Below are 18819 nucleotides of genomic sequence, written 5' to 3'. Positions count from 1 at the left end.
CCTTACTTTCCGACTCAACTTAGTTCTCGGCTCAAAAAATTGCCTGACAAAATACAGAATCCCTAAAAATAACATGGATCAGACGATATGGTTCCAGGCTATTCGAACGAACAATATTGAGTTCGTGGAGGAGTATTGTGAGCGCTACAAGTGCTCCCGGACCGAAGATGGAGATACTGGCCTGATCCTGGCCACGCGATCCAACTATGTCGACATAGTGGCGATTTTGGCCGAGGCAGAAGCAGGGCTTACAGGTCGTGACGGTCGAACAGCGCTTCTCGTTGCTACCGAATACGGTCTCCCAGATATATGCAAGATTTTAGCTCCTCGAGAGCACACAATCATCACCCCCGAAGGTCAGACTGCCATTATGATCGCCCTAGGACGCGAGAACCTGGCCGTTGTCAGGGCACTGGCGCCCTTCTTTGGGCGCGAGACAGATAAGGATGGGAGGACGGCCTTAAGCTATGCCGTGTCCGCAGGAAATGCTGAGGCCACTAGTCTTCTATTGGACACCTTAAAGTATACCTCAGAGGACATAGAAGCAGAGATATCTGTTGCTAACTCTAAAAGCTGCACAGAAGTCCTTGCTATATTGCAACAGTATCTTTCCAACAATGCTAAGGTTTCGCTTAAAAGCCGTCCGTCCAGTGGCCGTCCGTCTGGACAGCGAGGTTCTGTTGACGATCTCCCCCCTCACCACTCCCCCCTCAATCCCGCCTTCTCCTCTGAATTGCAGGATAGCCTGAAGCAGCCAGATTTTAACGGTCTCGATGCCATGAAGTCCGAAGACGAGCACCTCGACTTCGTAGCCCCCAGTGAAGAGGGCTACGCTGCTCTTTCCAAATCAGAGACATTTCAGCCGCACAAGGCCTCTGCTAGGCTGGACTCATGGCTAGACAACACTATGAGGAGCCTGGGATCGTTTGCAGATGAGTACAAGAAAATTGTTGCAGACTACAAATCATTAAACATGCGGCACAACGACCTTTTGGCTATTCTCCGTGACATGAAGAGCGCCATCGGCTACCAGTCCAATGAGGTGGGAAGGGATCTTATCGATTTTGTGTACAAAATGCAGAATAGCCTTGTTCAACTTCAAAACCAAGTAAGAGACATGACAAAGGTGGCCCGTGCCCAAGAGGCAGAACTTGCGCAGCTTCAATCGACGAAATTGAAGCTAGAAGGCACGAACACGGCGAGTGTTGAGGTGGAATCTCTCCTCAAGAAGGCACTTAACGCACGTGAGGCCGACTATAAGGATCTTCAGGATCGCTTTAGGGAATGTCAGTCTCGCCTCCTCAAGGCCGAGGACAAAGTCAAAGAGACCACACAGGAGAACGCGATCCTCCAATCAACTATTAGTGAGTTGAAAGCAGAGAAAGACAGCATAAGAACAATTTTAGACGAAACCGACGCGGAGAAGCGTCATCTCCAGGAAAAACTTGCCCTTGACGAAAAAGAGCTGCTGCAACTACGTCAAAACGTCCGCAAATTGGATGCAGCAGGTACCCTGAGTCCCACGCGAAAGCCTGTGATTGCACCTGTCAGCGATGCAGAGCTATCCCCGGTGACTAACGATACAAATCCGCAGCCTGCAGGGACTCCTCCGACTATTCCCACGACTCCCAGCAAAATTGATCCTAAGCATGGGGCAGGAGATAAGGTGTCTGAGAGGACCGCAGAGGAGCTGGAAAAGATCCAGGGCAAGATGATGGAGCTGAAAGAATATGAGGCGCGGCTTAGAGCAGACAAGATTAAGATGCGCGAGGAGGCCGTACAGATTAGGCGCGAGATAGAAGCCGCGCAGGATGAGGCGCTCCGATACAAGAGCGAGGCAAAAGAGTTGCGTGAGCGTGTCTCCATTATGAGCAAAACGCTGAATCGTGGAAGCCTGTCAGATGAGGCTAAGCCTCAAGCAGAGCAGCAATTAGCTAGGCTGAAGTCTCTCGAGGATGAAAACGACTCCTTGCGCACAGAGTTAGCCTACTTCCGTGCCGTCAAAGCGAGCGCTACAACAGGCGATCTAGCGACAGAGCTCTCGAACACTCGTGCCGCCATGCAAACCATGCAAGAGCAACTTGCTTCCTTGAAGGCAGAGAAGGCCCTTTCCGACAAATATATTCAGGAACTCCTAACAAGAGGGTCTACTGGTAGCCTCATGGGGAGCGCCGGAACTGTCAGCTCTCGTCCAGGAAGCGGGAAGGCTGCTAGTAGCAACGCTCTTAAGCATTATTTACACAGAGAGTTAGAGCAGGAGTCCAGACCAGCCCTTTTTGACAGAGCACCCAGCAAGCGCTCCACTGTAGGATCATTGTCATCGTCTTCCGGGGGTATTGCTCCCGGCGCAGGCCCGTCTCTTGTAAGTGATTACAAAGCAGGCAAGAGCCTCAAGCTTTCAATTCTTAAAAGCCACATGGATATGAACACAGTACTTGGAGAAAAAAATAGTGCCTTAGCTGATGCGTCTGCGGCCATCACGCGCAACAGGGCCAGCTCGTCCGGGATGCAGTACGGAGGGCTAGGCTTTTGATTCTATAGTACTTGCTGGGGCACTATCCAGGTTAATAACAGAAGACACACTAGTAGATGGTTGTATCTCTCCATCATCGCAGATTTTGACAGCTTTTCTTTTTTTCCTAGTTTGTGAGTAGTTGATTGCTAGCTTTGTAAACACTGTGAGTAAAAAGGGTGCTGCACATAGTAGGACTCCGATGTATACCCAGCATGCCGTCCGGTACGAGTTGGTCCTTGCAACATACATGGCAAGGGGCACAATGATGCTCATGATGAGAAACTGCATTGAAAAGACAAGCCCCAAACCAGATGCAGCCATGGCCTTCTTTGAAAGAGACACTATAACGGCCGAGCTATTGCTGGCAAAGAATCCAAAGCTGATGCCAACAAAAATGCAAATTAGATAGCATGATCGGACAGTCTGCTGAGGGTCTGAGCTCCTAAAGAAGTAGAGTGTCATCACTGCACCCAGTAGAGAGATGTATCCACAGATAATAATTAGTATTGGGCCAAGCTGCCAAAAGCTGACAAGAAAGCCCATCAACAAGAAGGAAACCGCTGATGATATTTGAGAAACACCCACAGCAGAAACAATAGTGTCGTTATCTAGGCCAAGGATGTCCGTTAGAAACAGGACAGAGGTAGAATCGTATCCCATACGGGTCCCCATGAACAAAAGACGGCTTACAACCATCATCCAGAGCAACGGCCGCGCTGTCTTAATACAATCGGTTACTGCAGTGAACATATCTTTGCATCTGTGCTGCAATGATGATCTAGGCTGTGCTTGCATTTGTGTCTGTGTCTGTGGGTTCATTGCTATGCTATCACTAAGTGTCTCGGATAACGCCAATCCTTGGACATCGGTGGTCTTTTCTTTTCTGCGTCTAAATACTTCAAGAACTGTATATGTCACCTCAATGAGCAGACTAATCAACATGCATGCTGCTATTATGAAATATGCAGATGGAACGGAGTCCATTTTTCCAATGAATATACTAGAGATGGACTCTCCAAGCATAAATCCACAGAATATGAGTGCAAAGGCAAAGGGGTGCCACTGGCGGGGAATCCGGTTGGAAATCAGCTTTGATTGGACCATAATAAGGCCTTCTCCACAAAGCCCGTAACAGAATCTTCCGATGAGGAAGACTCCTGAGCTCTTTGCTAGCGCTGAGCAGATGCAGCCAATCAGGATAAGGGTCTGTAGGGGCAGAAGCATAAACTCAACCCCTAAGACGTCCGTGAAGAAGGATACGCTGAATGCAGAAAAGATCGACGGCACAGAGTGCATGAGTGAGGAGTTTGTAATGATGTTGCTATCGCCGTAAGTCTTAAGCAAGAGTTGTGATAGGGCGTTCACAGAGCCATAGTACATTGTGTTCGGAACCATTATAATGGCTATGAATATTGTCTCCATAAAGGCCTTCAGGTGGACGACCCACCTGCGGGACTGGGGAAGCTGGCTCGGGGTTGCAGGGCCCTCTTTCGTCATTCCAGGAAATTAAATAGTGGCTGACAAGGAAATCAAAGGGGCGAGAGTAGTTCACATTTTAGCACAAATCCGGGCAATTCGATAGACTGTTTGCTAAACTGGATGTGTTAGACCCGCTAAGGCTTAGCAGGCCTGCAGCTGTCGGCCTTTCAGTCGGATCGACGTGCAGCATTCTTTGTAAGTTGACGCAGAAGCTTTCTGAATAACCTGGAATCACCAGGGCCTGCATCTGTAACCTTTCAAGAGCTTGCAGGTAGCTTAGCCCCGGGAAGGCTGTCTTAACGATCTCCGAATATTTAGCGCCCGTAGCCAGTTCGTACAGAGAGCATCCAAGGGACCATATGTCATACGCCGTCGTATACACATCACTGGTCATCATCTCAGGGGGTGCATAGGCCATGTTAGTGAGAGCGCTGCCAACCACATGGCTACCCGGGTACGTGTATGAGCTACAGAAGATTGAGTCACCCAGGTACACCGTCGAGTCGTCCGCCATATACATATTGCTCGGACGGACATCACGGTGAACGATGACTCGCCCGCCATGTTTAGCAGGGTCATGAAGGTAGCGCAAGGCCTTGACGATTCTCACAAGGATCGCCCAGAGCATAGACTCAGAGATTGTCTCCCCCTTGGCTTGCTGCTCGCGTAAATAGTCTTCGAGGGTGCACTTGTAGTTGTAGCTCAAAAGAGCCATATAGCGTTTGCTGCCTTCCTCGTTATATACATCAGTATAGTGGATAATGTATGGACAGCGCACCCGCAGCATATCGTAAAGCGCATCCTCAAGGTCTGCGCGCGCGGATTTGGTGTGATATAGATATTCTATTCCGCGGCACATGCGCGTTTCCTGGGTCTCTTTAGATCTCACCAAGTGTGTCTTTAAGCGCAAGTCACTAGAAAGGTCCGTAATCACTGTATACTCGTCCTCGATAGAGCAAGAGCGCATTATTTTTACTTGAGGCGTTTAGTATGATTAGTGTCAGTCTTCTGTTCCATAGTGGCGGTCTTATACTGGCTCCAGTGTGTCCACGGGAACGGAATACTCTCCGGGCGCAGATCAGTGCCACACGCATCCATTATGGCCTGGAAAAGCAGCCTGTTTCCGCTCCGATTCATGTGGAGCCCATCTGTCCAGATAGAGCTTGCTTTATCCCAGAGGAGCCGTACATCTGCAGGACGGGCCCCGACTTCCTTAGCAATTTCCAGGCATGCTTGTGCATATTCCTCTGTAAGGTGCGGCGACTTGCCTTTCTCATGGAGGCATGGGTGTTGGGCAGGGTCTGCAATCGGAGGAGGAGCCAGAACAATGATGCGATCGTATGGAACTCCTGCTGCGTGTATAAACCTGAGAATATCGACGAGGTTCTTCCTGTATTTGGAAATGTGTACGCTTTGAATGGGATTCTGCGCAGACGACGATGCATCGTTGGCACCAATGCACACCGTTACATATAGGATGGAAGTACTTTGGCCCTTGCAGTCTAAGGAGTCCAAAAGATTGCTGTTGGACATGTAGTGGAGAAGCATTTCAGACGTAAACCCGCTAAGACCCCTGCATATAACGTCAGCCTTAGGAGAGTAGGCCTCTGCTAGGAGACCGACAAACCCTCCCTCGGCAATGTTCCACCCGTACTGGGAAATCGAATCTCCCAGACAGATGATGCGAGGAACGGGCAGGTTTGGCATTTTAAAAAATGCCACGGGAGGCCCTTAGTGCCAACCAGCTCATTGAAAGCTACATAAAGTACGTTATAAAAAGCAAACCGCTTGTGAATGAGGCCATCGGGAAGTACGCCAGCCATCTTATGGCCAAGTCCCCTGCGGTTTCAGTTGGGTCGACGACTCAAGATGAAAAGGGGTCTTTGGAGCACCACAAGTATCTTTGTGGGATAGCAGGCCTATCAAGCATGCACTTCTGTTGGTTTACATACCCAGCTCTCGGGGGAGCCCTCAAGGACTATATTTTGCAGATTGAAACTAGGCTTTCTACCGGTATGAATATGAGCCCACCAAGAGGTGCTGGTGCACCGTCTACTATTGAGCAAAGAAACTATCGGCCTCCAATCATCCAGTTGGACCCTAGCACACAGCAAGAGCTGACTCAAGGCGACGTAAAATTCGTCTCCAACTTTATCTATTTGGTTGAAAAGATTCATATGTGGTACAACCCTGTCACTAAGCAAGGATCCGGTCCTGGGCTGAGCTTGGACGTCGTAGAACAGCGCTTCTTTGGACAGGTCTCCTCGATATACTTTGATCAGGCTCTTAGCTCTCCTGAACACACCACTTCTAGTGCTGGCACCATTACAAACTCAAGCGATCCCTGGCCCTTCTCGATACTCCCATCTTTGTCTAGTTCGTCTCCGATATATATTTATAATATCCAGAAGTACTCCTGTTGCTTCAATGCACTTAGAGAGAAATCACATCGTGGAATAATCATACCAACGTTAGAAGAAATTATTAATGTCTATGGACTTGTAACTTGGAAGAATCTGTCGGTCAGCGAACGTTTCTGGGAGCGCATCCTCTTTGTTCCGTATGGCTTACACGCTTTGTACTTCTACATATACACAGAGAATTGCCTTCTCATTTCCAAGGCCTGCCGTTGCTACAGGAACTCGTTCTTCCTGGCCCGTAAGATCTTCAGTACAAGTTTCGCTACACTATTCGAACTCTTTGCTATTCGCAACAAGGCACAGAGCATTATCCCTCTCATAGATAGCCAACAGTTGTATAAAATACACATACCCTACTCTCTCTTTCTTAGATCAACATCCAACGTATCCGAGATCCTCTCCAACATAGCTATCTACCGACTGTTTCGACCGTTCTTTGGAAGAGCGATCCATAACTGTCTGGGCAGTTCGTGGTTCAGCGTTATTGAGTCACGTGCAGATGCCGCCACCGGTTCAAAGAGAGGACCATATCCGCTCACAACAAAGCTGTTCTGCACTTTCCTTAAGTTTAACGAGTATGCGACTATCAGCAAGGCATATTCAACCCCTTTCTGGGACTCTAATCTACCCTCTGGGCGAGTTCCATACGCTGCGTACTTCATGTCTGTCAAGAGCTTAGAGAAAGAAAAGCAACAGCAAGATGGATGTAGCACAAGAAAGTTTCCAAAGATATACCAATACAATGTTCCCTACCACGAAAAGGGCGAAAAGCTATCATTTCAGCCAATGGACCCTGCAATCCATGAGACGATGAATTCTACGCCGGCGGAATTTGTAACAAATGTCCAGAAGATCCTGGCTAGCAATAATAAAGAGGGGTGTGGCGATGATAGCCACGAATACACATCATTCTTACCTTTAGAACGACCAATTTTGATCGTTGTTAGCACTGATGAGCGTCTTATTAACTGGAGCAACGAGCTCACCAATATACAGCTGAATCAATATGCTCTCTACTGCTCGAGTGATTCTGCATCCATAGATTTTATACGTCGATATATCTTTACCACATCTTCAGATCTACCTAAAAGAACGACCAGTGAGTGTGATACCTGTGAGCTTAATAACTGTCCGTGTCAGCATCAGTTATCAGAGGAGTTGGTCGTAACAGAAAGCGCGCCTACTCGTGGCAGGCCCCCGCGTATCAAGAAGGAGTCTGACCTGCTTCAGTCCCCCGTTTTGTCTTCTAATGTTTCAGACTCTCTGTCTTCGTTTATTAGGTCACTTAGGCAGACTGACAGCGTTGCAGACGTTTTGGTTCCGCAAGGAGTTTCTACGGCAGAAATCATATCCTCAGTTCTATATCAAGATAGTGCGGATAGATGCGCTCCCGCGGCGAGGACGTCACCCGAATTGTGTGCATTAGATGCTAAATCCCTTCTTTCTTGCGGTTTTGGTGCAAACTTTAAATCGCAAGCATTAAAGCGGGCCTCGAAACCCTCTGATCCTCGGGTATTAAAGCAACAACCTCTGAGCGCTGTCACAGCTGTTAGAAAATCTCAGACCAAGACTATTAAGGCACGACCAGAGACCGGTGGCAACACTTCAGATCTGCGACAGTACACCGCCCTCGAGCGTGCCATCCTTAAGAATGCTGCAAAGGGCAACCATCTCTGTGCCACGTGGCCACAAAAGAATAGTGGAAACTTTACCCGGAGACTGCAACTCCTCAACGAAACAGGGTACCAATTACGATGGAGCGCATGCTCGCCTGTCTTGACCATATCTAAGTGTGCGTGTTCTATTATTATGGGGGTGTGGTGTAATGTGTGCAATTTCAAATTAAGGGTTGCACATGCTAAGCTCCCGGAAGAGCAGGCAATTCATGATATTCAGCAATCAGCAAATTCACCGTCGGCTACCTTAAAGCTCGGATTGCAAGAGGCAATAGATTTAGATGGTTACTTAGAAGATTGTCACAACTATTACATCAAGCCCTGCAAGAGTGATGGTACATCTAATGAGTTCGAGGTAGTCAAAGAGCCTCTCTCACAGACCTTTGTGGAGCCACACCTGAAGATGAATCCATCGGATACTGTACTCTTTCAACGAAATGGCAAACAGGTCTTATCTATAAAACGTATCTGCCAGCAACTCCCTGCTTATATTATTGTGGCCTCTTTTCAGGCGGCAATGAGACTTTTAGACGTGTTCTCCCAAATCCCCTTTGAAAGCATCTTTGTAGAGGAAGCTTTGGAGATGACGCCGCAGCAGTACAATTACCTTGATTGTTGTTACAACATTACATCGAAATACAGGTTTTTTGCCGGGCGTAAAGAGTTCCCTCTCTTTACTACAGAGCCCCTTACCAAAGTAGCAAACATTAGCCTCTCTGAGAAAGCCCCCATAGATCTTTTGAGAGAGGCTTTGCTGTCGCTCAGCTCCATGGATGCGGATGTGTTCCATGCGGGCTTAACCATTCTGTCATTTTTAATTCACATTCCCAAAAACACGTTGCTGTCGACGTTTCAGTTGATTTCAGAGGCCTTAAGTTCCATGTTCGGTATGGATAGTAGCGCTGCTATAAAGCCTGTTCAGATCATGCTCACATTTGCACTACTAGACTTTCTGGACGCTGGTTATCTGCCAGAGGCTGTTCACTCGCAGATAGTCGCTGCAGAGCTGGCTGTGTTCACAAATATACGGGAGAAGAATAGGCCAGCTGACACGGCGACTGACCTGTCGCGCCATCTTAGCAACATGAGCATATATTTCGCAGGCTATCCACGTGACCAAGTGAAGATATCCACTATAGAGGAGTATAGGCGCAAGTGCACCGAGTTTTACAATGACATCAAGCAGAAGGCAACCGACGCCGTCTCTAGACACACCCCGTACAGAATTTTTTCTGTCCTGTTTCTTCACATACAAGCGTACAACTTGGACGATGAAGTAGCTAGGCTTCATATTCCAGCCAGTCTTCTCAGACAGCTTAACGTTGCCTTAACCCCATTTGGATCTACGGTGCTGAGGAGAAGTATTGAATCGGTATCATCAAGCAGCGTCTTAAACACTGTGCGGTGCTCCAGCGGACTTGTATGTGGCTGCGGCTTAATTGCTCACAACCCCGATTACATTCAGCAGCAAGAGCTGAGTGAGCTTCAAGCCTTAACAGCCAAAGACACATCTTCAAGCAGTGTATCGGTATCTTCTGAGTCCTCTGGTGCAAGTAGACTGTCGGCGCTTCAATTGGACTTTCTTTCAGTATCCAAGTTCAGCACCGAGATGTGTGCTGAACTGCAGGAGTTTCTGTCATCTAGGCCTTCTATTCAGCCATCTTTTGTATTTATTATGCAGCAGACCTTCGATCAAATCATTCTGCAGCGAACATTCCTCGATATTGACGCCAACGTTAGGCGTGTGATTTTCGATGACTCTCGCCCAGCCCTGCTTAAGCGGTATCTTGAGATAGAAGTTCCGAATACGCTGGCAAAAATATCCTACCCATTATACATCACCGTTGCTCGTTACGCCGTCTTCCAGCTATTAATTTATCTCTGGACAGATGCGTGCCTAAGCCTCGGTGAGGAATATAATAAGCACTTTAAACTGGATCCGTCGGGCTTTGCTGACATTAATGAGCACGCTTTTTTTGACTCCCTCGTAGTGTATTCTTTGCACCTCGCCCAGTCAAGAGCTCTTCAGATCTCTGCATTGACAAGTGCGTTTATGTGTCAGGGTGTGCTTTTCTCAGATCACTCTGTAAAGCTTGCAAAGGCAGCCGGGCTTTCTAACGCTATTTCGCAGGCCATCTTTATCCGGACAAAGACTGCACTGGTGTACCTTGTTCCTGATATTATGGTGAAGCCTACCCTTGTGTTTCTCCGGTATGTCTATTCGGGAAGGATTACTGTGGTGGACGTGTTGACCATGCTTACATCTGCTACTATCGAAAAGACTGTCTCTGAACGCCTTTTGGCATCGATATCAAATGCAGACGACGACACGTTTAGTATGCGCAAGCTTGCTACTTACGCACTCAATCGTTTGCTTCTTTCGGTGTTTTTCGACTCTATCTTCGTACCAGATTTAGAGGCAGTAGAACTACAAGCTAACTGCTCCAACAGCAATGGTGATACTGGCAGTGGTGCTCCCTATCCGGCATACTATCAACACATAAGGGACGCAGTAGGCAATGCAGGCACAACTGCTTCAGATAATTTAACCAGTGACCTTGTTGTGTCTGTCGTTCCAGAGACGCTGCTGCTCATGCTACTTGCTTTCAGCGAGGCCTGTTCACAGACTACGCCCCCGGTAATAAGGGGTAAGAACAAACCAGTGCCTGCTGGTTATGATTTCACCAGCCTATTGGCTGCTATGCCATTTGTTAGTACCAGGCCTATGGCCCACCTATTCACTAAGCTCTGCTACGACTACCAGGTATTATCAAAAAGCTCCCCACACTCTGTGTCGCCACCATACATCCTTCAGAATCTTTGCCAGCATTCGCTCGAGGATTCGCTATTCTCGATTCAGTTTCAATCAACCCACGTACTATATGGAGAGGTTCATTCCCTATCTATAGTATTGAGAGACTATATTGCTGATACATGTGCAGCCATAGACTTAAAGCAAGGCACACGGAAAGCAGATCTCAGCAATAGATCTTTACAGGAGAGTCTTCTTAAGTTTTCCACGCATGAGCTTGTACGAGTCTGTGTGCATGCAAGCTGTACCTCCTTCCAGCAACACCAGGCGAACATTGGCAACCAGATGTCCAAGCTCACTGATACATGCTTAAATCTGAAGCCCCAGAGCCTTTATCTTATAGATCCGCTAGTCCGACGAACGGTCAGTGCCTGGCTTGATTGTGATTTGCTCTTACAGGGGGCCATTCAGTACTTGTTCATGAATGTGAAAGCGACACTCAGAGACATGGTACAAGCATGCAAGAGTAAGACTGACGAGAGCCTTCTACGATCGCATTCTCTGACCTCTGTCACGCAGACAAAAGCCGTATATAGAGAGCATCATCAGAGTCCCAAAATACTCAAAAGAAAAGACCGTGGACCACAATCGGCTGGCATGAGTTATGAGTCTCTGAAAATAGTCTTTGACCCAACACCGTTTTACATATATTATGCCGGGTCCCCTACCGTTGCTACTATATCTCATAGAGATTCTTCGTTTTCCAACGATGTAAGCAGCCCGGTGGACTCTCTGAACACGTCAGTGAGAGCAAAAGACGTAGCAGGACCATCGAAGCTGCGGACTCGACCAGCGCCGAGCAGCGCAGGAGCTTCAGTAGAACTAGGCTCTGTTGACGACGGGGCGGAGGAGCCTGCAGCTCCAGATGTCTTTCGTGGATCACCCGCGTTTTCTGTTATTTCTGGCAACGTAGTTGGGACCTCGTCAATCAACGCGCCCCTATTTAGCAAGATGGGTAGACTATTTCGAAAGCCTGAAGGCCCCACGTTGACGCCTACGGAGTTTCTCTACACGTATTTCGACGGGTCTGTTGAGCACTCCCAGGGTCAAACAGACATGCAAGTGACGGTTGCATCGATGCAGAATATTTTCAACCTCAGCATCCAACCGCCGATACCGCCAAAACTGGACTTCTATTCCATGAATCCTTCTTCGCACACCATTCCTCGGATGTTGCCAGCATCCGCGGGCTTTGTAGACACTTTCAAAGAGTCTAGTAGTGTCCAGCACTACATCAATGGTTACTCATCCGTTTTAACACCTCTATATACCCTAGATAAGTCCTTTCCAGTATGCCAAGAATGCCACAACATCTGCACTCGAGAGCTGGATGCGGACTTGTCTGCTGAGAAGCGTAAGCTGCTAAAGCAGTACGGAGTGCAACCCGTCGCCGCCGATTCATCTGCTATGTTTTCTCTCCCTAGAAGTAACAAAGATTTAAGCTATCCCAGTTTAGACAACTCACTACTGTATTATTGCTTCATTTGTCAGAAGCTGTTTGATCCAGGGCTTCTTGCCACTCCAAATCTAAACACGAAGGATGTCAAGGTCCTCGTTCAAGCATGCCAGCTCGACAACAAACCGTCAGTCAACCCGCAGCACATTATCACACCTAACTCTCAAACTGTTTTTAGACAGTGTAAGCTCTATCAGGAATCGTCTCTTGAAAGCCAAAGCACGATACTATCGGATGGTGTTTACCAATCGAACTTAACGTGTCTGTCGTACTGCGGCGCTAATGAGCATGAGAGTCTTTGTCTACAGTGTATAGAAGAGGCTGGGCTCCCACAAACTTTAGCATCTAATGTATACCTCACGATAGACGGGCTTCTGAAGAGGAATATGCTACATCACGGCACACCAGCTTTTGTTCTGGAGGAGTACGCCCTTGCATACGTGAGTGCTGCGTACTCCTATATTCTTTCAAAGAAGTGTGTCGGCTGTGTCTCAGAGCTTCAGGTCCCCTGTCTCTACTTTGCTAAAACGACAAGAAGCGACATCGCCAATGAGTACGGGCATCTAGTATATAGGTATGAGTATATTCTTTACGGCCGGGCGGTTTGTGAGCTATTGAACCATCTGTTATATACAACAGTCGCATCTTTAGACGGTCAAGAGAGCATCCACATACAGTTCATGTCTTTACAACGAAAGCTGAGCACCTCTTGCCAGACAAGCCACCCCTTTGATCGCATAGGAAACAGGGCTGTACTGCACATCTTGACAAGCTTCTTTTCTGCGCATATCAAAAAGAATACACTGCAGTCCACGGTGACAGAGTACTCTCGGGCATTAGCCAAGACATATGCGCTGTTTAGGCACAAAACAATATGTGCAGCCATGGACTTTGCCATTCCGTACACGTTATACCCCATTTACTCGTCCTTACGAGGGCTTCTTCGTCACTGCAACCTATGCAAGAAAGTCTTTTCAGAGAACTGGCTGAAGATGTACGACATTACAGGCACAGTGCTTCACACACTTCTGAAGACAATCGACAGCAACCTCGTGTTCGCTTCCCTAGGATATAACTCTATATTCTTTAAATACTACGTCATCCTTCGTCTGCTTCTTGCCGACATTCCCGCCTTTCTGCTTGATCCCAGGGGGCCCAGAGGACATGAGTACTCATATACTGCATCTACGCTGAAGGACGACGCTTCTTTTTTGGCGTTTATGCTTAAGCACACCTTCCTCTATGGCCACTCTTTAGTCTTGGGTCCTGAATCGCCTTGTTATTTACATCTTCTATTACAATTTAGTAGCATAATTCTAGCGTATAATGGAGTTCACCCGTGCAAGCTCTTACATACTAGCGAATTATGTAGGTCCAACGAGTATCTTTTCAAGGGAAGCTTATATAGCTCTACAAACGTCATTGCTGATAACCTGCTCATTTACCACTTTTTCACTAATGTTCCTCAGCTTATCTCGCTTTACCTAGAGAACGAAGACTCCGTAGCTTTACCTCTGCGTTGGACGCAAGGACCAGATCTTTGCCAAGAGCTTTTCAGGACTTTCAGCACGTTGGAGTTCAGCGTTGCTCATGCCTTGACCGACTTAGGTACCATACAATTTACTCCTCAGCTCGTCTACATCCACAGACTGGTTCGCGCAAAGATCCGTACCATCTCAATGAGCTCGCCTCTAGCGCTGGTGGACACTACACTACTGAATCAGTACGTTCACGCGTATGCCCAAGATGGCCTTCTCACAGTGGATTCTTTCACCACGCTCTTTTCCTGTGACTATTCATGGATTTACCGATTAGCTTTTGGTGTCTATCATTATGAAATATCAGCAAATCAGGACTATCTCGCGTTAATACAGTCTGCCTCAGAAGATGGCGCGCCCAAAGTCTTGTGCAATAGTATATCTGAGACCTTTATGCAAAAGTTGTGTTCACCATCTGCTAGTGCAACAAGCAATAGGCCGCGACCCTTCGAACAACGCCGCTATGGGATTGCCAATGTCCATCCCTATCCTCATTCTATAATGAAGCCCCAGCTTGAAGCCACAGATGAGGCTCCAGCTGCGGAATGCAGTCTCCGATATACGTCATCAGTAAGCATTACAAACAACGGGTTAGAACAGGACTCCCTCAAGCAGCTTCCGGCAACTGAGAATCTCTATGTGGAGCGGTTCTCGACGGCCAATCTTCATATCTATGACTCGCCACTAATGAACTCACTGGATCTGTCTTCTATTAGTTCTACTCATCCGGGACTGGTAGAGCGCACAGGACACCAGGATAAAAGCAATTCTCTGGTGCAGCCGTCGGTAGTGGACAACGGTGCCAGCACGTCTCCTGCACTTAATTCTGTATTATCAGCGCATATGATCGCAGAAACCTATAACCGTATGGTTCTAACTCCTGCCACAAGCAAGATCCAGTTGGACTTATTTAAGGATAATGCTATCTATTCTAAAACTACAAGCACTCCCGCGTTGCTACCTCAAGCGACGCTCCAAGGGCTTGCTCCAATTCCTACGAAAGTTCTCCTACATGTGGTGCTTAGAACCATTAGGATGCTGCTCATGCGGGCCTATCCCATGGACAACCAGAACAGCATCTTCTACCCCCAGATAGCCTTCTCCAAAGTGCAAAACACTCTCTCAGTTGCACTGGGGGACTTTGTACCATTGCCCCAAGGATCTTCTAGCGAGTTACCTTCCACTGCGTCGCGTGACCAATCAACGCCGATTGATGGGAGCTACCTTAGCTTAGGCGAACAAAGCGACAGTACTCCAAAACAACGAGCCCGTCTCCACATGGCCGAGAGGTTTCTTGTAGTTGGCGGAACATATCTACACGGGGGACTGTTCGATTATATTTATGAGCCTTATCGTTTCCCCGATGACCACACAGATTTAGATTCCTTCTTTCTAAGGTACTTAGTCAATTACATGTATATCCCTCAGAGAGAGGCTGGCCAACAGGATCTACTTGCGGTATTTCTTCAGGATCCGGTGTCCGGCATAAGCATGAAGGAGCATACTATACTGTCTGCCCTGATGTCGAGTAACTTTATGGTGTCGGGGCTAGTCACCGATAGCGTAGAGCAACAGAAGATCGAGTCCCTTGTCAGTGACTTTGAGACTCTGATTCCAGAACACAACAGGCAGCTTCTGATCGAGATTATAATGTCCATTGGTGTGGGACTTGGGACAACGCCCTTGGAGATGTATGAGAATATTATTCGCACATATCTCCTTATGACAACTAAGGATCGTTCTCTTCCCGTTAGCACTATCCTACGGGCCTCCGTTACTTTCCTACAGATACTCTGGCTTATGGTCAAGAAGTGCCGCAAGCTACCAGATGAGTTACGGCCATATGTTCAGAACACAGACATAAGTAAGGCCACACACGATCTTTACCTGCTTCGAATTTTGCAAGGAAAGCTGAAAGAACTTTCTGTGCGGTATAACTATCTATTATTTTCATTCGATTGGTGTCTGTGTAACACGGGATCAAAGTATGCCACTGTCTTTTCCCGTGGCATCCAGCAAGTCCCTGTGGTAGAGAATTACTGGCTTCAATGCTGCAATCAGTACATTGAAGACTTCTCTCTTCAAAATCTCACCACCCCAAGGGCAGCAAGCAATCCAGAGGCCGACACTGCCAACACCTCCAATGAAGGCCTACAGGAACCTGTTTCTCCAGAGACTGCGGCCATCAATGACGTCGCATGCTCACCTGCCGCCTTAGCATATAGACTACTATGGAACATCTCTTACTACTTACCCCCATTTTACTACACCACTAACTCGCATACTCAGGCAAGTTCTTTGATAAACCCGAGGATGCTACCATCTCGTAGCTCTCAATACTACGGACAACAGGGGACGTTACAGCAAAGCTTCAGTACCATCAAGCAATATGTTCTTAGAATTCATCCAAGCGCCTGCGCAATTGACCTAATGATAGAGTATGTCGATTATATGTACGACTGCATGATGGATCCTACCTATGCCAGCCGCTACTATTCAACGCCCTTGACAATGAGGTCGCTCTTCACCGTCCAGGAATACGGGCTTACAGACCTTAAGAATTGTTGGTTGTACCTTACCTATTGCAAGATTGAGTTTCTCGAAAAATTTGGACTCAACTTGCACGATATCGCCGCTCTCAAGGCTAGCCCCGCTCCGCAGGTAGCAGAGGAAGATATAAAGATTGTGATGACAGTGGCGGAGCTGATTCACTCCGCGTGGTCAAAATTGTCTGATTTGAAGGTCCTACATGCGTACGTTCGATACCGGGGTAAGTATCAGCAGCTTCTGATGGATAAGAAGGAGTACAACTGTTCGCACACCACAAATCCTATCCAGCTAGCCAAGATCCTCCTCCCCATATTCCAGCAACTTACGCTCATGCTCGAAAAAGCCTATAATAAGTTCCCCAATGCGTGTACCAACACCGACACGTGCAATCTCTTGTTCCCCACCCATACTCTCACTCAACGATGTGATGTCAAGCTCCATCCTGTCTTGAAGGAGCGATGGAACGCGTACTATGTGCATGCTATACCATGGCAGGCTGTGGTGCCACTATTTTCAGATGAGTTTCTCTTCAACTTCGATCTACTGCAGCGTCTCAGACGAGTACCCAGTTCAGAACAGATCACATTTGCCATCAAGCAGTTTTCGGCTCTTATCAAGGATAGGTGGCCATCAATCCTGCAGGCTATTCGCGTCCCTGTAACAGCAGAGTTTATTAAAGAGAGGCATCGGCTCTTGATCTATGGTCTTGCCACGGAGCGCATACTACTAAGCAATCTCAACGAGCAGTATTACAATCACGACTTGAACAGTGTAATAGACATATCCCGCAATATTATGCAGGCTTCTAGGAGCCATGTACGGCTTATAGCTTTGAAAGCACATCCAGAAAACCGTCTCAACGAAATATTCAGCGTAGACGTACCACCCTATTCTCCCTCTATACAGACTACATGCACGCAACCAACCGCTTTTGGAGCCATGCCTACGCCCACTGGGTACACGCACACGCCGGGGACCTCTGGCCCTACTCCTCCTTACCAGATGGGTCCAAGAATCGGTCAATTCGGACCTAGTAGCGCCCCACAGTCTCATAGACAACCAGGAGAGTACCACGATGCAACGGCTTATCCCCAAGAAAAGCTTCAGTATCCGCAGGGGGCACCGGGGGGACCAAGAGCTCCGTATGGGGCGGTGGGAGGCAACAGATACTATGGCAGACAGGGCAGAGGAATGGAGCCCTACCAAAGAACTGACATGCTTCCAGCACCACGTTATCCGGGGGTACACTCCCAGACGTATCCGCCGCCTACCCGGTATGATCCTTTTACAATGAGAACCGGTGCGTATCCCCACTCCAATGGCTATGGACCGGCAAGCATGTCATATCAAGCGGAACAGGGATCCCTCATGCACCAGCGACTACTTACTCAGCAATACCCTCTAGCAGGAGCACGGGCTGCAAGCGCTCCAGAATCTCAACTGCGTCCTGGGCAGTACCACACTCTCAACCAGGACCATCTGGGATACCAGAGCTCATCGCCTTATCTCAATATGCCGTATTATCAGGCTCAACCCCCGTCTCACTTTGGAATTACTCCCCAAAGAAGTTACTCACAGCTGCACTCCAATGCATCGCCCTTTGGAGCAGGATGGGAATCAATCGGATACTCGAGCAATGCTGCTGCAATGCCAACCAAGTCCTCTGGAGATGAATTGTCTGTCTCCTCATATAAAGAAACGTTATCTGTGATCCTTAAGCTTCTCAACAAATTGTTTCCCAGCGTAGTCAACAAAAAGAATAACTTAGAAGGCTCGGAGCGGGCTTTGTTTGAACATATAGCAGGTCTTTACTCCCAAGACAATCTGTTCTTTGAAAAACCCCTTACCGAAGATAGTTGGCAATACGCCCTGGGATACATGAGTCTCATCCGTGAGCAGCCTCTGCGTGAAGACGAGCTGATGATACAACGCAATATCTTGATAACTAGGATTAATCATATAACTAGTAAGTGGTCCGGAATTCTAGGTGCCTTAGAAGACAATGCTTTCTCTGTACTACAGGCCTTTTGTAAAAAGTTCGAGCAGGTCGTGCAGACCAAAAAGAACGATATTGACTACCATATGATCGTTAGAGTGGGTAAAGATTGCGCTGCGTTCTTCCTTAGTCAAGCATATTACTATGCGTTTGAGCTGCGCAGAACCTATATTGAAAACAGGAGCATGCCATCTTCCTCCTTGATGAAAAAGATGAATGAGATGCTCGATCTCTGCATGCAAATACTACCTGTTTCGGAGATACTCTCCTCTGCAGACGTTCATTTGAGGCGACAGCTACTATTGGCTCTGTTTATTAAGAACTTATTTGAGCAGCAGCCTCGGACGTAGAAGTAGAAGCACAGTGGCACTACGTTA

General features: G+C 47.7%; 5 protein-coding genes across 5 annotated transcripts; 2 read left to right on the top strand and 3 right to left on the bottom strand.

Annotated features, from left to right (window-relative positions):
• Positions 1-73: 73 nt before the first annotated feature.
• GL50803_0013766 (Ankyrin repeat protein 1) lies at positions 74-2533 on the top strand (the record flags this gene model as incomplete). The annotated part of the gene is made up of 1 exon (XM_001706277.2): positions 74-2533. One exon carries the CDS (start codon positions 74-76, stop codon positions 2531-2533), a length of 2460 nt encoding a protein of 819 aa, XP_001706329.2.
• On the bottom strand, positions 2522-4012 carry GL50803_004911 (Major facilitator family protein; the record flags this gene model as incomplete). The annotated part of the gene is made up of 1 exon (XM_038046123.1): positions 2522-4012. The coding sequence occupies one exon, from the start codon at positions 4010-4012 to the stop codon at positions 2522-2524; it is 1491 nt and encodes a 496-aa protein (XP_037901801.1).
• A 58-nt stretch (positions 4013-4070) lies between these two features.
• On the bottom strand, positions 4071-4961 carry GL50803_004912 (Kinase, NEK; the record flags this gene model as incomplete). The annotated part of the gene is made up of 1 exon (XM_001706276.1): positions 4071-4961. One exon carries the CDS (start codon positions 4959-4961, stop codon positions 4071-4073), a length of 891 nt encoding a protein of 296 aa, XP_001706328.1.
• Positions 4962-4966: 5 nt separating this feature from the next.
• Positions 4967-5701, bottom strand: GL50803_0061054 (Isoamyl-acetate hydrolyzing esterase-like protein; the record flags this gene model as incomplete). Its single annotated transcript, XM_038046257.1, has 1 exon — positions 4967-5701. The coding sequence occupies one exon, from the start codon at positions 5699-5701 to the stop codon at positions 4967-4969; it is 735 nt and encodes a 244-aa protein (XP_037901800.1).
• An 8-nt stretch (positions 5702-5709) lies between these two features.
• On the top strand, positions 5710-18792 carry GL50803_00113592 (uncharacterized protein; the record flags this gene model as incomplete). The annotated part of the gene is made up of 1 exon (XM_038045663.1): positions 5710-18792. The coding sequence occupies one exon, from the start codon at positions 5710-5712 to the stop codon at positions 18790-18792; it is 13083 nt and encodes a 4360-aa protein (XP_037901799.1).
• Between the last annotated feature and the right edge of the window lie 27 nt (positions 18793-18819).

Source organism: Giardia intestinalis, chromosome 3 (assembly GCF_000002435.2).
Source record: "Giardia intestinalis strain WB C6 chromosome 3, whole genome shotgun sequence".
Taxonomy (NCBI): domain Eukaryota; phylum Fornicata; order Diplomonadida; family Hexamitidae; genus Giardia; species Giardia duodenalis.
This window is presented reverse-complemented; position numbering and strand designations above follow the sequence as displayed.